The sequence below is a fragment of the Silurus aristotelis genome (genome assembly GCF_946808225.1).
Source record: "Silurus aristotelis genome assembly, chromosome: 28".
NCBI classification, from domain to species: domain Eukaryota; kingdom Metazoa; phylum Chordata; class Actinopteri; order Siluriformes; family Siluridae; genus Silurus; species Silurus aristotelis.
The window spans coordinates 2,027,624-2,049,889 of record NC_139601.1 but is presented as its reverse complement, the minus strand read 5'-3'; the positions used below and the strand labels follow the sequence as shown (position 1 = coordinate 2,049,889).

At 36.8% G+C, this 22,266-nt stretch overlaps 1 protein-coding gene across 2 annotated transcripts in view; it reads left to right on the top strand.

Moving 5' to 3' along the window:
- tex264b (testis expressed 264, ER-phagy receptor b) overlaps window positions 1–13,964 on the top strand; it is a 45,544-nt gene extending 31,580 nt beyond the window's left edge. Inside the window, exons 3-5 of one of the 2 annotated variants that reach the window (XR_014532148.1) lie at window positions 7,558–7,729; window positions 12,216–13,677; window positions 13,733–13,964. Coding sequence is in view for 1 of the 2 variants with exons in the window: in XM_083533479.1 (XP_083389605.1) it covers window positions 7,558–7,729; window positions 12,216–12,478 (435 nt within the window). In the remaining variant the exon portion in view is untranslated. Of the gene's footprint in view, window positions 1–7,557; window positions 7,730–12,215 lie in introns of both variants that reach the window. The other variant, XM_083533479.1, reaches the window with a different exon arrangement.
- Window positions 13,965–22,266: the final 8,302 nt, after the last annotated feature.

The window sequence follows — 22,266 nt, the reverse complement described above, 5'->3', positions numbered from 1 at the left end:
ACTTACACTACACTATACTCCACTATTCTCCACTAATCAACACTACACAATATATTATACTTACACTACACTATACTCCACTATTCTCCACTAATCAGCACTACACAATATATTATACTTACACTACACTATACTCCACTATTCTCCACTAATCAACACTACACAATATATTATACTTACACTACACTATACTCCACTATTCTCCACTAATTAGCACTACACAATATATTATACTTACACTACACTATACTCCACTATTCTCCACTAATCAACACTACACAATATATTATACTTACACTACACTATACTCCACTATTCTCCACTAATCAACACTACACAATATATTATACTTACACTACACTATACTCCACTATTCTCCACCAATCAACACTACACAATATATTATACTTACACTACACTATACTCCACTATTCTCCACTAATCAGCACTACACAATATATTATACTTACACTACACTATACTCCACTATTCTCCACTAATCAGCACTACACAATATATTATACTTACACTACACTATACTCCACTATTCTCCACCAATCAGCACTACACAATATATTATACTTACACTACACTATACTCCACTATTCTCCACTAATCAGCACTACACAATATATTATACTTACACTACACTATACTCCACTATTCTCCACTAATCAACACTACACAATATATTATACTTACACTACACTATACTCCACTATTCTCCACTAATCAGCACTACACAATATATTATACTTACACTACACTATACTCCACTATTCTCCACTAATCAACACTACACAATATATTATACTTACACTACACTATACTCCACTAATCAACACTACACAATATATTATACTTACACTACACTATACTCCACTATTCTCCACCAATCAACACTACACAATATATTATACTTACACTACACTATACTCCACTATTCTCCACCAATCAACACTACACAATATATTATACTTACACTACACTATACTCCACTATTCTCCACTAATCAGCACTACACAATATATTATACTTACACTACACTATACTCCACTATTCTCCACTAATCAGCACTACACAATATATTATACTTACACTACACTATACTCCACTATTCTCCACTAATCAGCACTACACAATATATTATACTTACACTACACTATACTCCACTATTCTCCACTAATCAACACTACACAATATATTATACTTACACTACACTATACTCCACTATTCTCCACTAATCAGCACTACACAATATATTATACTTACACTACACTATACTCCACTATTCTCCACTAATCAACACTACACAATATATTATACTTACACTACACTATACTCCACTAATCAACACTACACAATATATTATACTTACACTACACTATACTCCACTATTCTCCACCAATCAGCACTACACAATATATTATACTTACACTACACTATACTCCACTATTCTCCACTAATCAGCACTACACAATATATTATACTTACACTACACTATACTCCACTATTCTTCACTAATCAGCACTACACAATATATTATACTTACACTACACTATACTCCACTATTCTCCACTAATCAGCACTACACAATATATTATACTTACACTACACTATACTCCACTATTCTCCACTAATCAGCACTACACAATATATTATACTTACACTACACTATACTCCACTATTCTCCACTAATCAGCACTACACAATATATTATACTTACACTACACTATACTCGACTATTCTCCACTAATCAGCACTACACAATATATTATACTTACACTACACTATACTCCACTATTCTCCACTAATCAGCACTACACAATATATTATACTTACACTACACTATACTCCACTATTCTCCACTAATCAACACTACACAATATATTATACTTACACTACACTATACTCCACTATTCTCCACTAATCAGCACTACACAATATATTATACTTACACTACACTATACTCCACTATTCTCCACTAATCAGCACTACACAATATATTATACTTACACTACACTATACTCCACTATTCTCCACTAATCAGCACTACACAATATATTATACTTACACTACACTATACTCCACTATTCTCCACTAATCAACACTACACAATATATTATACTTACACTACACTATACTCCACTATTCTCCACTAATCAGCACTACACAATATATTATACTTACACTACACTATACTCCACTATTCTCCACTAATCAGCACTACACAATATATTATACTTACACTACACTATACTCCACTATTCTCCACTAATCAGCACTACACAATATATTATACTTACACTACACTATACTCCACTATTCTCCACTAATCAACACTACACAATATATTATACTTACACTACACTATACTCCACTATTCTCCACTAATCAGCACTACACAATATATTATACTTACACTACACTATACTCCACTATTCTCCACTAATCAACACTACACAATATATTATACTTACACTACACTATACTCCACTATTCTCCACTAATCAACACTACACAATATATTATACTTACACTACACTATACTCCACTATTCTCCACTAATCAGCACTACACAATATATTATACTTACACTACACTATACTCCACTATTCTCCACTAATCAGCACTACACAATATATTATACTTACACTACACTATACTCCACTATTCTCCACTAATCAGCACTACACAATATATTATACTTACACTACACTATACTCCACTATTCTCCACTAATCAACACTACACAATATATTATACTTACACTACACTATACTCCACTATTCTCCACTAATCAGCACTACACAATATATTATACTTACACTACACTATACTCCACTATTCTCCACTAATCAACACTACACAATATATTATACTTACACTACACTATACTCCACTATTCTCCACTAATCAACACTACACAATATATTATACTTACACTACACTATACTCCACTATTCTCCACCAATCAACACTACACAATATATTATACTTACACTACACTATACTCCACTATTCTCCACTAATCAGCACTACACAATATATTATACTTACACTACACTATACTCCACTATTCTCCACTAATCAGCACTACACAATATATTATACTTACACTACACTATACTCCACTATTCTCCACCAATCAGCACTACACAATATATTATACTTACACTACACTATACTCCACTATTCTCCACCAATCAACACTACACAATATATTATACTTACACTACACTATACTCCACTATTCTCCACTAATCAGCACTACACAATATATTATACTTACACTACACTATACTCCACTATTCTCCACTAATCAGCACTACACAATATATTATACTTACACTACACTATACTCCACTATTCTCCACTAATCAGCACTACACAATATATTATACTTACACTACACTATACTCCACTATTCTCCACTAATCAACACTACACAATATATTATACTTACACTACACTATACTCCACTATTCTCCACTAATCAGCACTACACAATATATTATACTTACACTACACTATACTCCACTATTCTCCACTAATCAACACTACACAATATATTATACTTACACTACACTATACTCCACTAATCAACACTACACAATATATTATACTTACACTACACTATACTCCACTATTCTCCACCAATCAACACTACACAATATATTATACTTACACTACACTATACTCCACTATTCTCCACCAATCAACACTACACAATATATTATACTTACACTACACTATACTCCACTATTCTCCACTAATCAGCACTACACAATATATTATACTTACACTACACTATACTCCACTATTCTCCACTAATCAGCACTACACAATATATTATACTTACACTACACTATACTCCACTATTCTCCACTAATCAACACTACACAATATATTATACTTACACTACACTATACTCCACTAATCAACACTACACAATATATTATACTTACACTACACTATACTCCACTATTCTCCACCAATCAACACTACACAATATATTATACTTACACTACACTATACTCCACTATTCTCCACCAATCAGCACTACACAATATATTATACTTACACTACAGTATACTCCACTATTCTCCACTAATCAGCACTACACAATATATTATACTTACACTACACTATACTCCACTATTCTCCACTAATCAGCACTACACAATATATTATACTTACACTACACTATACTCCACTATTCTCCACTAATCAGCACTACACAATATATTATACTTACACTACACTATACTCCACTATTCTCCACTAATCAGCACTACACAATATATTATACTTACACTACACTATACTCCACTATTCTCCACTAATCAGCACTACACAATATATTATACTTACACTACACTATACTCCACTATTCTCCACTAATCAGCACTACACAATATATTATACTTACACTACACTATACTCCACTATTCTCCACTAATCAGCACTACACAATATATTATACTTACACTACACTATACTCCACTATTCTCCACTAATCAACACTACACAATATATTATACTTACACTACACTATACTCCACTATTCTCCACCAATCAGCACTACACAATATATTATACTTACACTACACTATACTCCACTATTCTCCACTAATCAGCACTACACAATATATTATACTTACACTACACTATACTCCACTATTCTCCACTAATCAACACTACACAATATATTATACTTACACTACACTATACTCCACTATTCTCCACCAATCAGCACTACACAATATATTATACTTACACTACACTATACTCCACTATTCTCCACCAATCAGCACTACACAATATATTATACTTACACTACACTATACTCCACTATTCTCCACTAATCAACACTACACAATATATTATACTTACACTACACTATACTCCACTATTCTCCACTAATCAGCACTACACAATATATTATACTTACACTACACTATACTCCACTATTCTCCACTAATCAGCACTACACAATATATTATACTTACACTACACTATACTCCACTATTCTCCACTAATCAGCACTACACAATATATTATACTTACACTACACTATACTCCACTATTCTCCACTAATCAGCACTACACAATATATTATACTTACACTACACTATACTCCACTATTCTCCACTAATCAGCACTACACAATATATTATACTTACACTACACTATACTCCACTATTCTCCACTAATCAGCACTACACAATATATTATACTTACACTACACTATACTCCACTATTCTCCACTAATCAGCACTACACAATATATTATACTTACACTACACTATACTCCACTATTCTCCACTAATCAACACTACACAATATATTATACTTACACTACACTATACTCCACTATTCTCCACCAATCAACACTACACAATATATTATACTTACACTACACTATACTCCACTATTCTCCACTAATCAGCACTACACAATATATTATACTTACACTACACTATACTCCACTATTCTCCACTAATCAGCACTACACAATATATTATACTTACACTACACTATACTCCACTATTCTCCACCAATCAACACTACACAATATATTATACTTACACTACACTATACTCCACTATTCTCCACTAATCAACACTACACAATATATTATACTTACACTACACTATACTCCACTATTCTCCACTAATCAACACTACACAATATATTATACTAACACTACACTATACTCCACTATTCTCCACTAATCAACACTACACAATATATTATACTTACACTACACTATACTCCACTATTCTCCACCAATCAACACTACACAATATATTATACTTACACTACACTATACTCCACTATTCTCCACTAATCAACACTACACAATATATTATACTTACACTACACTATACTCCACTATTCTCCACTAATCAACACTACACAATATATTATACTAACACTACACTATACTCCACTATTCTCCACTAATCAACACTACACAATATATTATACTAACACTACACTATACTCCACTATTCTCCACTAATCAACACTACACAATATATTATACTTACACTACACTATACTCCACTATTCTCCACTAATCAACACTACACAATATATTATACTTACACTACACTATACTCCACTATTCTCCACTAATCAACACTACACAATATATTATACTAACACTACACTATACTCCACTATTCTCCACTAATCAACACTACACAATATATTATACTTACACTACACTATACTCCACTATTCTCCACCAATCAACACTACACAATATATTATACTTACACTACACTATACTCCACTATTCTCCACTAATCAACACTACACAATATATTATACTTACACTACACTATACTCCACTATTCTCCACTAATCAACACTACACAATATATTATACTTACACTACACTATACTCCACTATTCTCCACTAATCAACACTACACAATATATTATACTAACACTACACTATACTCCACTATTCTCCACTAATCAACACTACACAATATATTATACTTACACTACACTATACTCCACTATTCTCCACCAATCAACACTACACAATATATTATACTTACACTACACTATACTCCACTATTCTCCACTAATCAACACTACACAATATATTATACTTACACTACACTATACTCCACTATTCTCCACTAATCAACACTACACAATATATTATACTAACACTACACTATACTCCACTATTCTCCACTAATCAACACTACACAATATATTATACTTACACTACACTATACTCCACTATTCTCCACTAATCAACACTACACAATATATTATACTTACACTACACTATACTCCACTATTCTCCACTAATCAACACTACACAATATATTATACTTACACTACACTGTACATCACTATACTATAGTACACTACACTGTACATCACTGTTCTATAGTACATAGTATAGTTCTATAGTGTTAATATGAATATGCATATATTTGATTGGAGATTGCATTATTCCAGCCTGGCAGCTCCTCTGACACCTGCTGTGAAGCCTCCTCACACTGAATAAATAAATCAGCTCAGTATTCACGCATTTTAGAGATTATTCATCCATGGACACGCAGACGTGCTCACATCTTAATTCTCTGGGCCTCTCACTTCACCTTTCTTCATCTCTTTTTTTAAATGTTTTGCGTTTACTTTTTTACACATTTGATTATTTCTATTGGAACCCCTCTCATTGTTTATCTTAAAAAAACAAGAAACGACAGACCAGGCAAAGCCAAAAGTGTGTATGCTGCTTCTGGATATAATGAATTGATGGGTCGTTTATGAACGATTCGTTCATTTGTGATATTTTCATTTGACTTAAAGTCAGATTTGGGGGATCTGCTTATTGAACATGTAACAATTTATTTGATTTCTGATCAAAGGAACAAAATTAACCAAATGTCTTAAAACCAAAAATATAATAATTTGTGCATTTTGATGAATGAGACTCAAAGAACCGAGTCACAAAAATGATCTGTTCTTCCAATCACTAGTATAATGCTGTATTAAATGCTGCATCTTGATCTTTCTCAGGACAGGAAGCTGTGTGCTCACCCCTTCCTCGAGATCTACAGGAATCGGTTAATCTACTACATGAGTCCACTGGCCAGGCAGGGAGATTTCTACGTGCCTGAGGTCCAAAAAGCCCAGAAAAGACAAGAGGAATGGGAGGAGTCTGAGGAGGACCGGCAGACTGACATCACAGGTATACAGGTCATAATTGAGGTTACACAGAACAGTGGTTTAACTGGAAAGAGTGCCTGTTTCAGAGTTTTAATTCTTGCATGGACATATTGTTAATGTGGAAACTGCTGTATTTGTCATCTGTATTTAAGGACATATTCATATTTTGAGCTTGAACCATAACAAGCAGGCATATGGCGCTCACGTGAATAATGTAACACTTAATTATCTCTACTCTGAATAATGAGACAGGTGTATGTGAGAAGGAGAAGTGTGTACGTGTACAGTAATTATGTTTGTGCAGAACATGTCTGTGTGTGTGTGTGTGTGTGTGTGTGTGTGTGTGTTTGGATAAAACATGGCTGCTCAGTTTGGGTCATGAAGAGTGAGAGGTTTGATGGATCCCCCCAGCATGAGGGAAAGGACTTGTTGTACACACCAGCTGGCCCTCTACGTGTGTACGCATGTGTGTGTGTGTGTGTGTGTGTGTGTGTGTGTGTGTGTGTGCGCATGCGTGTTGTTGTGTGCGCATGCTCCCCTAGGTGTGCTACCCACACTTGTCGGTCTGTCACTCTGTGAAATCCATGGCAGGTTTGATATTAACTAATATACCTGAACATTAGGGATCACACAGGTGTTGTAATTACTTTTAGAACGTGGTCCAGGTTGCGCATGTTGTTTGTGCGATTTGTTTACCCTCCGCTTCCTTTGTATCGCCCCCTGCTGGTCACTCTGACTGTGTCTGATTATTAGGAGAACCCTTAGGAGCCAAATCTAAGGTGAAACTGCAGTGCAAATCAAAACAGCATTATAGAGACAACATTATTATTTAGATGTGGGTTTTTTTAATGTTTAATTTAATTTACTGGTGGTTTCTGATGTTCCCATTCGATTATTTATAACTATTTCAAAATATCTCCACTAAAAGGTTGTGTACACCTTATTATAAAATCCATATATGTGCTTTTCTAAGATCCCTTTCCACATTTTGTCCCCATTTGCTGTTGTAATATGCTCCACTCTTTTAAAAAGACTAGATTTTGTGGAGATTTGTGGAGAATCAACCAGCCACAAGGGTGTTAATAAAGTCAGGTACTGATGTAGGTGAAGTGAGGAGGCCTGGGGGGTGCAGTCAACGTTGACATTCATCTCAAAGGTGTTCAATAGGGTTTGGAGGTCGATAGAAAGAGATCTTACACTCCAACCCATGTGAAGCATATCTTCATAGAGCTGGCTTTGTGAACGGGCGCATTGTCATGCTGGAACAGGTTTGTGTCTTCTCAAGTAAACTGAAAGCTTTATGCTACAGAATCCAAAGACGTTCTACACATTGTGCCCTCAACAGTTTGGTGAAGAACCGCGTACACAATATACTGCTCTATACATCACGTTAAAGCTGTGCACACTTCTTATGCTCACCACATCCAAAGACGTTCTGCACAACTGTGTGCCTCCAACTTTGTGGTAGCATTTTGGAGGAGAACCACATATGGCTGGAAGAGTCAGGTGTCCCAATACTGTTACTGATATAGTGTATTTGGATCTAAGAACAGACTGATCAATTCTCTTTGATTTTGTAAACAGTTCTGCGGATTTCAATTAAGCATTTGCACATTACGACTTAATGGTTTAAATGCTTTCCTAAAGTTCAGCCAGTCTTAATTAGGTTACAGATTAGGAATAATCGAATTGTTCTATCTCGTGGTTGCCGGTTCTATCTAGATAACCATAAATCCTATATATCAGCGCCTTCCTGCTTCCTAGCAGATATTACTGCAGATATTAAATTAGAGATTACAGCATATATCACAGGAGTCTATTAGGTGCTTTGAGTCATCAGTAAATCACAACCTACAACCACAATGTCCACTGTCTAAACCAGGGGGTCTGTTAGAAGGACTGTATGTTAGAAGATACACCAAAGAACCAGATTTTACACGGGTATTACACTTCCTAGTCTAATAACAGATGTGTGAATGTGGCTACTATAAGTATTAGTTATGAATAGGGTTAATTTCCAGTACATTTCCGAAAACCTTCCACGGGTTGAAAACTTACCAGGAATTTACAGGAATTAATGGGAATGAATTGAAAGTTTGCAAAAATATATATAAACGGCATAATATGGAAACAAATATAAACATTTTGCTTGTTTATATTCTGACATGCATGCAAACTAATACAAATTTTAGATAAAATTTAGATATTTATTGATATGTTTCACAATATTATTGTTTTAATATTTTTTTTATTAAATAGGTGCAGGCTTGATGAGCATAAATAATATGTGCAACAATATAAAAAATAGTAATGTGCCCAAACTTTTGTCCTTTACTTTTGTATGAAAACAGAAAACTGGCTACAGAAGGAAGGAGAAAGAGCATCATAGAGAGCATCAAAGATGGAGATTTTTTTTTTTTACATTATTTTATGTGCAATATTGCAGAAATTATGTGTTTTATGTGATGGAGAAATGCACAGCGCATGTAGGGGGCGTGGCCTATTTTTAATTATACTTGGAGTAAATAGGTTTCATGAGTTTGATTAACATATAGGCTAAATAGGTTTAATCATGCTACTTCTATTGTATCTAATAGGTTCTATATTAATTATTAGGCCAATTTGTTGGATTAATATTAGTTTAATTAAAGCATACTCTAGATAAAAATATTTGTTCTCAACAGTGCTGTGTGCATGTGATTGATGAATGTGCAGGAGAGAAATTCAGCTGAAATTTCCTGAAATCTGTATGAATCCCTGTTTTAGGCTAACCTGCAATTTTGTAAATTCCCAGTTTATTCCCATAATTCCTGTGAACACCCATGGAAGGTTTTCAGTCTTGAAAATTCCCAGAATTTTGCAAGCGTAGTAACTTTAAAATAAATGAAAAAGTGAATGTAATATGTAATTAAATGACTACGGCTGTCAGTTACATGAAGAAACCTACTCATTTGTGTTAGTTCCTGGTTTATCCACTTGTAAAAGTTTGATCACAGTTGTGCAGTGTGATCCCGAGATTCTGACAGTGTCATCACAAGCTTTGGGAGTTCATCATTTAGTGTATTTATGTTTATGTGTATTTTTTATTTTCACCCATGTTGCTGTATATTTCATCACCACGCCCGATGCCGATTTTCCCGGCGCACCTCTTTACGGCGACTCACGGGTTAAAATAAGGTGCCAGAGAAAAGCTGATTCTCTGACACACCAGAAAGCAGGAGGAAAAAAGTGCTAGTCTTGCATCCCTTCAGGTTTTCTACAGCTATCTCATTGAATCAGCAGTTTAAAGCAAGCTAGCAGACAGAGGATGTTTTCAGCAGGCATGATTACATTAACATGTCTCCTCATCACACAAGCGCAGACACCTACGTCCTGAATGAATCAGTCGGACAGATTTATACGTTCAGGCGCGCGCCCGGGCCTAGACAGACGTGCAGACGGGTTTCTGCTTATCACAAGCTGTCAAATTGGACTTTCCTGTTATTAGCGGAAGCCTGTTGGGTCTCGAATTATGTAGCTCACTTCGGAACCATCACTGTAACACTCAGGCAGAGCTGCGAAATAATAAATGAATTCGGCGTGACATTAAAATCCGAACAAAGCTACTGCTCGCCGGTTGTTGGCTGCTTGAAAAAGGCAGTTAGCTTCTTTTTTTTCTCTCTCTCTCTCTGTTTTTTTCAAGTAATGCTACACCAAACTCTGATATAAAACAAGCCTCAGTAATCGCCCAGAGCCAGTATACGAGATAGTATCAAAAAGTTTCAAGACTACTTTTGTAACACGCCTGTCCATCAAAATTCGAGCGGGCCAAAAACAGGGACGTACCCGCATGCCCAAGCAGAACCGATTCCGTAATTTCAGGATAAAAAAAAAAAACGTGGTATTTAGAAACACGCACCCGAGTGTTGGAGAGTGGGTGATAAATGGAGAGATCAGGAGGTCGGGATTAGTTCTTAAGGAGCCCGAGCTTTAAAAGGTTATATTGCTACTTGCTGTAAGCGCTGCTCAGCTGCTGATTAAAATCTTGCGTCGGTGTTTCTGCGCAGACAAAAAGCCCAAAAGAGGATTAGAACCGTTCGAAACCCGGCAACCAGAAGTCCAAAGGGGATTAGGTTGAGAAACACTTCCGTGATTGTTTAGTGAAATCCAGTTGAAAGTAAGAACATTTCGATGGGTTTGAACCCTGGTTTGTTGGCACTCGTGAACATTGTGCTTTTTTCAGCTATAGAGCGACACGTTCCTCCTGTTACAGTTAAAGACGATATCGCTGTAAACAATAATGCTGTATATGCATATAGTATATGGCAGAGCTATAATTATCCACAAAAATGTCTCTGATTTCACAGCTGCGCACACACACACACACACACACACACACGCAGCAGTAGTGCGAACTTCAGATCCTATGCCTAATTAACTCTCTGGAACCCAAGAGGATGAAATTCCGACTCTCATTTCTCATCGGCGTGTTTGTTTACCTGTGTGTGTGTGTGTGTGTGTGTGTGTAGGTGCAGACTCTCACAGCGAGTGCAGCTCGAGCAGCCGTCGGCTCCAGTCACACAGCAGAGACACGTCTCCAGCTCTCTCCCATCAGCGCAGGGACTCAGCCTCAGACTCTGACTCGGGCAGCCGGAGAAGCAGAACGAGCTCCAGTGCTTCTTCCTTCGAGGAGCTGCAGCTGGAAGCGGAGAAGGGCGTCACATCCGATGGCCTGGCCCACCCTAAAGTCAGCTCTCAGCATCGAGGCCTGGTGGTGGAAGGAGAGGAATAATGTTTGTGAATGGAAAGCTCATTAAAAAAAAAAATAGGCGCGTTATAAAACTGTTTTGGCTGTGATGAGAATTGTCTTCAGGTTGTAATAAGAATTGTGTTTGGGTGTGTCTTGTGCCACTGTACTGGTGTTTTTGTTATGGTTGATGTTCCACAACATCCAGGGCTTCATATTGAATATATAAAAAGAAGTGATGTAGTGTGGCTTGAGAAAGTCAAATGAATAAACATTGATATGCTGTAAGACACAGAGAGAAACAGAGAAGCCACAGACGTTCCAGAACATTAAACGTAACTATAAACAGTTAAAAAGCGAACAATTTAGCACATTTGAAGTCAGTTACAAATGTGGTATATAAGGAGTAAAACAAGAAGATGGATTGAAATAAGGATATGCTGCTATGGAAAATTAACCATCTTCAGCTTGGTGTTTTATCACCTCACCTTGGATATTTTTTCTGAAAATGCAGTCGTGTACATATTTGGCCGATGCGTTTAAAGGGAGCAAAAACTGTACGCTGTTACACACTTCTGCTGACCTAAAGTGCTGAATTGACGAATCTTTTCTTATTCTGAGCCACATTGATTTTATTGAATCACTAATATAATATCAGTGATGAAATGTAGTCAGTCTGGTGCTGCTTCTGAAATATATCTTACATTTGTTCACTTCTCTGGTTCAGGAGTTTCACCTGTTAGACTTGAAAACTCCACGATTTAAAGCAGGTAACCTGGATTTCTTGAACTTGCGGCATCTTCACTTCGATTTCTAAACAGAACGTGTTCCTGTAGTTCTTATTTAAAGCAAGATTTCTGTCTTTGAGCGAGGTACTGTCTTAGATTTCTCCATAATTGACAATGAAACAATCTTTCGCACCTCTTCAGCCGACACTGTGGGTGTGTGTGAGAACACACTCCGCTTTTGAATTACAGTTGTGTTCATCTCTATGTTAATCAAAGTGTAAGATCTGGTCTGTATAATAGTCTCGACATTTAGTTTTTAAAGCATTTTATTTTGAATTGAGATTTTTATTGGTCTTAGATTAACAAATTTCATTTTATATTGCTGTTCATTTGTTATTGTTGCCGTGCACTAGTTTTTATATAAACGTTACTTGGAATAATTTCCTTTCCTGATTTCTCTCTTATTGCAGAGTTGAACCGATTCAGACTTCGACGCGGTGCTTGTTGTACAAGATTGCGATTTCTCGCTCCTTTTAACCCTAGTGATGAGTTTCTTGCGATTATAATGAAGTGTTTTATATATAAGGTTCTTGCTGATTATCCTTACTGAGATCATTCACCTGTTCAGGATGGAAGTAAAGATAATGAGTGAGGGTGATCATGTGGTGTCTTGATGATTTGGATCATACAAACATAATGGCAAAAATATTACAATCATTATACTGAAATTATCATCATTTCACCTGTTTTATTATTATTATTATTGTAGTTATTATCAATAATAAATGCTCTATAACACTGCAGCTGAAGCACTGCAAGGATCTTTCTTTGGGAAAAAATAAGTTTTACCACCAGAACTAGAATATTTCCACAAAAAAAAACATGAAACAAAAAAGTGATGTGTATTTATGTTGTTAATTCTTGCTGTCCCTTCAGAATAAAAGTTGTTTGAACATCCCATTTCACATTTAGTCCCCATTCGCTATGATAATAGCCTCCTCCCTTCGGGGAAGATGTTCCACTAGATTTTGGAGTGTGCCTGTGGAGATTTGTGGTGGACTCACAGTGTTACTAAAGTCAGATATTGATATAGGTGAGGTGAGGAGGCCTGGGGGGCAGTCAGCGTGAAGAATGTATCCCAAAGGTGTTTAATGGGGTTGAGGTCAGAGCTCTAGCAGGTCAATCAAGACCTTCCACATCTTCCAACTGGCTGGCTTTGTGCACAGGGGCGTTGTTATGCTATGCGGGTTTGGGTCTCCAAGTTCACGTGAAGAGGGGAAATTTTATGCTACAGCATTTGAGGACGTCCTACACAATTGTGTGCCTCCAACTTTTAGCTATGCACATTTCTCATGATGAAAATCTAATTCATACAGAATGACGATAAAAAAGTAAGAATTGTTTGTCAGTTGTGGGAGAGAATTGGATGATTATTGACATTTTCCAACCACATCATATACTGTAAATGGAATAGAAAAAATAAATGAGAAATAGTCTAAGAATTGTAATACATTTTAATAATACATAAAAAAAAATGCAGAAAATTTGATCATCCAATCAGCTGCTTTATCAGTGCAAAAACATAAATCTTAAAAAAAGCCATTTCCGTTTGTGCACATTAAATGTTAAATATATATCGACAATTTTTTTTTTTAAATGTTTCATATAAAGTGCTAAAACATGAAATCAAGCTTCTGCTTTCAAGTTCCAAAACACTCAGCAGAGCTTCCTTTACTTTCATTTACTCTCTTTTCTTGTTTTTTTTTACATTTCTTTCATTATATGTTCTAATACCTCCCTCCCTACAGGTGCGTGTCAGGTGTATGAACTCGCCATGTTGTTAACAGCATGAATTTCCCCATCAGTCACCATCAAGCAGCTCTACATTTGTGCTACCTGACAGCTCGCAGCTTCTTTTCTCTTCCATGAACTTGAAAGCATTCTTTTTTTTTATTACACTCAGAGATGGAAAAAAAAAAAAGCACATATTCCAGCAGTGGCAGAAAAGTGCAGTTTTCCCAGCGGCACACGAGTGTGGTTATTCCCTCGCAGCGGAAATTGGGTTACATGCCTGGTTCGAATGGGGGAAAAAAAGAAGTGTGCTTTAAACACTTGAAGACGAAATGGCTAAACTGTGTGACGACAAGCTTGTTTTCTGGATGTGGCTTCGTGTTTCCCCGCCTGGGGCTTCAAAATCATAAAATCAAGATCATTTGAAGGTGGGATTGAGACGCAGCCATAATTGTTAAAGCTTCTGAGCATTTGGATCAGTGTTTGGACCACAGGAGGGTTGATGAGATCGTGAAGGAAAAAAATATATATATATATTCCAGGTGGTATCAAAAAGCAATTCTTGCTTGTAACACGCCAACAGATGGCAGCACAAGGCTCCACACACAGTCACGGGAAGCACCGATCTTCAAAAATCAGTGGCCCAAAGACCAAAAGTCCTGTGTACATCGGGAGCTGTGCCACCGATGCTATTCTGACCACGTGCGCCCCCTTGTTATCAAAGTTTGCCGTTTTGACACAGTTGCGGAGATCCAGCGCAAACCGCAGAAGGTGCTTCGTAAAGTGTTCCAGGACACATTGCAGATGTAGCAGGAACGCTGGGAGCGCAGTGTTGCTGTGGTAGTGGACTATTTGTAAAGTGATAGTGTGTGATGAATAAAGTGCTTTCTTGTAAACAGAGCCAGTTTCGAAAACTTTTGATACCACCTCAAATCAATTCTAATATGCCCTTAAGAAAAATACCAAGAGGAAGAAGGAGAAAAAGTTCCAAACCTTGTGGTAATCAGCTAACAAAAACGTTGTGAATGCCTTCGGTAAATCATGTAAAACCTTTGTAGCGAGAGATTCGTGTTGTGTTTCAGTAGTCTGAGATGAGAAAGCAGTAATTCCATGACCTTTGTATCACTTCGTTACATCATCTCAGTGTTTCTTTCTCGATAGACTATCTAAAATAAGGCTTCTCGTACATTTTTTCAGTCTTCACTAAGCTTCATGTTGGACACTAAGCATTTAAAGACCACACACACACACTTTCACAATAGATGGCAATTCCCAGTTCAACCTTGCATGATTTTGGGATGTTGGATGAACCTGGATAACCCTGAAGATGCCAGAAATTACATTCAAAAACATTCATTCTGTAAAAGAGTAAAGCTGCATGGTGTTTCCACCTAAGCACCAATAATCCTAATCCAGCTATTCAAATTCGATGTTGTTGCTTTTTCTTCTTGAGCATTTCTCACACTCACAGACCACATTTGTACTAAACTGGTAATAAACATTAGGGTTACGTACATCTACATCGAGTGATCAGACAAATGAGAGGCTATAAAAACTCCGAAACTGTGTTTTGTTTTTTGTTTTTTTCAACAAACAATCAGTACAAAAATTCATCCTGGAGATGCTTCACAGCCTAAATGATTGCATAGCTAATGTTTTGTTTTTTTGTCCTCATAACACCTGACAGTATCGAAAAGCCTTCAGAAATGTTTTTTCCCCCACCATAAAAAAGTAATGTACAAATTTGTTTGGCAGAGCAGATACACTGCTCAAATCAGGGCACGTATTTTACCCTTTACTGTCATTTCTTTCTATCTTTTTCTGAGTGGGTATGCTGGTAACAATCCACACCGTAGCAGAGAATAGTCAACACACACACACACACACACACACACACACACACACACACACACACACACACACACACACACACACACCACTCGCAGACTCGGTGTGTGCAGAACTTTAACACACTTTGACTGACAATGAAGTCTGACTGCTGTGAATGCATTATGTATGAACATTACATTTTTTCAAACCATTCCTCATTCTCTCTCTCTAAATAATAATAATAATAATAATAATAATAATAACAAACCACAAAATATTTATTTAATTTAGAGCTCAGTTCATGTCAATAAATAATAGTACTCTCGATATATTAATTATTATTATTTTTTTTTTTTAAAGGCAGATTTAAAATGAATCTATTTTGGCTCATAAAGGTCACATGATTTGCAAACAGTCTCAGGAATGCTAAGCTCATACAGGGGATGAGAAACTGCAAATATGAGATTTATGAGCAAATATGATCACGAATTAGATTCCCACACGGCTCTACCAGTCTGAAAACATCCCCTGACAATAGGTGTACTCGAGGGTAGTTTTTTTATTTGTTTGTCTCATGTATTTGTTGGTGGACTGTAGATTATAGAGGGGACCCTAATGAATGGATATTGGGTGTTGAGGATGAGGATTCCTTTTTGAGTCTGGTTCCTCTCAAGGTTTCTATCTTCATACCATCTCAGGAAGTTTTTCCACACCCCAGTCCTCATTGGCTCACTCATTAGGGACAATGCATAAAGACAATGTCCATTGTTAAAAGCGTTCTACAAATAAAAATGAATTGTACTTAATTGAAAAATCACACTGATATAGCAGAAATGAGCCTGCACACACACACACACACACACACACACACACACACACACACACACACGCTGATGTGAAGTTATTTCTGATGGCAGACGTGTTTTCACAGTCACACATTACAAGCTTGGTAATGTTAAAAGTTTCAGCGGTATCTCACCATTCGGTAATTCAATAAAGAATTTACACACAAGAACCAAAAAAATGCCGTTCACGCCATCGTACAGTCAGGAGGTGGCACCTGTTCCAGCTGGATGCATCCATCTGTTAGAAGAGCTATTGAAATGCTATTAGAAATGATAGTGCCTGCGTAGGGTCTCTGTGCTTCCTATCAGGCTGCATACAGACTACATGTAATACATGAGAGAGTACATGTAATATAGAGCAAAAGACAGATAAGCTAGATTTGGAACAGAACACGGCAAAAGATGAAAACACAAAGCTGCACGCACGGTCACAGGGAGCACAAATCATCATTAGTCAGCACCCACCCTACTCGCCACATTTGGCTCCTGCGGACTTCACCCTCTTCCCCAAGATTAAGATCCATTTTGACAACGTTGTGGAGATCCAGCACGGATCACAACAGGCGTTTGACATGCCTCAAAAAGAAGACTTCCAGAACACATTCCAGAAGTGACAGGAACGCTGGGAGCGCTGGGAACTATTTTAGAGGTGATAGTGTGTAAACTTAGATAAATAAAATAATCTCTAAACAAAGCGAGTCTTGAAATTTTCTGATGCCACCTCGTATAAAGCACTTACTGTGAGATCTGTATGCAAAGTGTACAAATATTGTAGTATATCAGTGCAACAGACAATCAATAGTAAGAAGATCCAACACCATTACTGGGAAATAAATGGGACTTTTCATGTGTGAAAAAAATCACACTAAAACACTCTTTGAGGCCGCTGTGGTTTACTGTTGTGTGTTAGTATGCTAATACGCGAGAAGACTGTAAAAAAACTGTGTCTTATCCTCTGTGGTTCAGCTCAGCTTCCTGTGGAAAGTGGAAAGGCTGACTGGCTAACAGCAACTCGAAATTCAGAAGCTACATGACATTAGAGCTGAAAAAAGACAAAAAATCAATCACAGTGGACATCCGACAAACCTTGGGGAATGATTTGTTTTTGAAAACTCTGCTCAGGTAAACAGCATTGCTCCATCAGAACCATGTTTTTTTTGTATAAACAGAGCCATACACTTTGAGGATTTTGGAAAACACATCTATGCTATAGATCTCATTTAGTTGTTATTAGGGCTGCATCAACTAATCGATAAAATCTGTAATAATCGATAATGACCTTCTGTCGTCAACGAATGCTGTTATCGATTAGTTGGGCTGCTCAAGTTATGGGTTAGCGTGACGGTAAGATAACACCGCCGCATGCGAAATGACGGAGAGTACAGGGTCAACAGGCAGCAGGAAAAAGTGTGCGTCCCAAGTCATCCAAGGCAAATGAGCAATTTATATTAAACACAACAAAGAAAACTGCACCTGGAAGTTATGCAAAGCGGCGCTTGTGTGAGATGGAAAAGCCACGGTGATGCAGCACATCAGCACGGTGAGCAGAACCTCTACAATCCTCATCATGTGAAAATGGTGTAGTTACATGAAGTGGTATTGTGTAAAGGGTTTGTTTGGATCTGTTCTGTCGTGACTCGCGAGCATCAGGTTGCAAACAAACACTTAATCTAAAAGCAGCAAAGAACAGCAGCAGTAAACGATTACATTGTTATTCACTGGTGTGGTTTTCAGTGAACGATTATGCATCAGTACACCAATGCAGATTTTTTTCCTTTTTTTATAAATTCTGTTTGCTCGCTGCGTTTCTCCGTTCAATTCTCTTTTCATAGCATTTGTCTGATCTGTTTTTAAACGTGATTCATTGTGAATTTACTACATTAAAATTCTTGTTTGTATATTTAATTTATGCATTTCATTATTATACAAAATGAAATTAAATCTATATTCTGGATGCTTATATCTTCACAACTGAACAAAATATCAGAATACTAATGTTGATTTTCACAAATTGCTTCACCTTTCATACTCAAATGCTGTTTTTTTTTTGTTTTTGTTTTTTTACAGAAAGAAAAAACCCTGCATAATATATTTAATAGAAAATTATTTAATAAAAATTGTTTAGCTTTTTTAAAATACAATTAAATATTAAAGATTTTTTTTTAATGTAAAAATTACCAGCCGATTATTTGATTATCAAAATAATGATTAGTTGCAGTTTTTATAATGAGCTCCACTCTTCAGAGAAGGCTTACAAGGTTGTGGATTTGTGTTCATACAGCTACAATTGGCATTCGTGATATCACCATGACTTTGGAAGTTTGAGGAGGATCTTCCATTCCAACCTTAACACACCATGGCGCTCAGATTTGTTCACAGGGGCTTTATCGAGCTGGCAAAGGGCTTCGTTCCACTGAAGGGAAATTCTATACAATTGCGGGATTGAAATTTGGGGGCAACAGTTTTATAAGTATTTGTACTGCAAATTTGTGTTACTGTAATTAAAGTCCTGCACGTCGACAGGTTGTATTGTACTTGGTACATTTGACAAAATAAAGTCATTTCGAATTTAACTCTGATTCTGATGCCAGTACGCAGGAACGTTCTGGTGCTGTTAACGTTTCCTCAACGATGCATTAGACAGAGTATTATGCGTCTCATCAGCGATCAACACACCCACCGAATGTTTTATTAAGCCTACACATGTAGAATTCCTGTGTTACCTAGTTGCATAATGACTCTGTTCAATTCTCTTTAACCCCCAGAATACTGCCAAATGCAATTTAAAATCCATGGATGGAAATGAACCCAAAGCTCTTGCAGCTTTTGTGTGCACAGGAGTGTAAATAAAAGATAGAGCTAATAATATAATTGAGTTTGTCGTCATGGCGTCACGGAGGTGGAAACATGACACAAGCTTCGAGACGGGAAATCCTGTGGTGAGGGTGAAATTATTTCTAATACACATTTCTTTATGTGCAAATGATCTTTTTAATAACACTATTATACAGTAAAAAAAGCAAAACAGTTCAAAATATATACACACATTAATACAGATGAAGAACACAAGATTTAAGCCACGCCTCCTCCCAGAGTTCAATGGGTCAACGATTTTAAGGGTTCTCCAGAGGATGTAGTTGAGAAACCATTTGGTTTTAGATTTAATTTTATGAGTTTTCACAGAGAAACAAAACAAAGAGCACTGCTGCCAGATAGATCTATTTTTATCTTGTACGTGTGTGTAAGATATAAATCAGAGAGAAGATTGTGTTTTAGGGTCATTTGAAAAACCAAACCTAGCTGGATAGAATAAGAGAACACTTTTGGAATGAATGAATGAATGGCTGGATGGATGGATGGATGGATGGAATATATAGATGTATTGCTTTAGAGATAAAAACCTGGTACTCCCACTCTATGCCCACCACCCTTAGCTCATGAGGCAGATTTTGAACAGCTCTAATTACCCATGAGGTTCTGGCTTCATCTCCTAAAATTCCGAAAGCGTTGTTTGGAGAAGAGAGCGGGGCGAGAAGGGAGGGATGAGGGCTGTGTGACACACAGAGTGAGCATTGTGCCCAGGCTCATGTCCCTGGTTTTCTTTCTGTGTCCATCTTTCTCACACACACCTTCCCACGCCTGATTTCCTCCTATTATCGCACTCCTTTCACAGGCTCTGAAGAACAGGTTTTGATTGGCTAAGTGCATCAAAGGTCAGGATGCTTCAATAAAACTAAATATGGGCTCTACTTCAGGTGTCCATGCGCTTGCAGGTGTCTGCGCTCCAGAGGTCAAAGTTCAAAGTATTTAATGGTGCGAGACGCATAACTCGTCCTGAGTGCTTGTAAAACTCCCACAATTAGAATATAGCTGTGAATGATACTATAGCTGATAAATGCAGCTAAATGACAGACAGACAGACAGACAGACAGACAGACAGACAGACAGACAGACAGACAGACAGACAGACAGACAGACAGACAGACAGACAGATAGATAGATAGAGAACCCGTTCTCATCTGGGTTGCAACGAATGTCCATTTATAGCAGAATGTGCAGAACATCTTCCCAGAAGAGCTGTGGTTCTGATGTACTCTGATGACCTTGAAAGTCTATTGAAGTTTAGTTGGAAATTTAGGAAAAGTGTTATTACAGTGTAAAATATAGCATGTCTGTGTTTTCTTTTTTTTTTTGTATTTGTATTTGTAGAGCACATCTAAAAGAAATGTTGCGGATCTTGTCTTTTAGTTTTTCCAGTTACAGTGTGTCATAGTGTCAGTGTCAGAAACCACAAACTAAAGAAGCAAACACTGACATGAATGACTGTCTTTGTTGGCAGAAAAATGAAAATTCTGTGCATTTTTTGGACTGAAGTACACTATACACCATATAACAGACGTCGCATAATTACAGCACATTTCTGCCAAATTGTGTAGCCTGTATTTCGTGTATTTATCCTGCTCTGGTACACCTAATTGACCTCCCGAGTTTATTTGTGTGTTCAGTCTGTTTGTAAAATCGGTCCATTTGTATGTTTAGCCAAAGTGTTTGAGCAGAAACATCAGTAAACTGTTCTAGACGCTGGATATACGGGATCACCGCTGGGTTCTCTGGCTGTGAGTTACAGCTTTAACGTGCT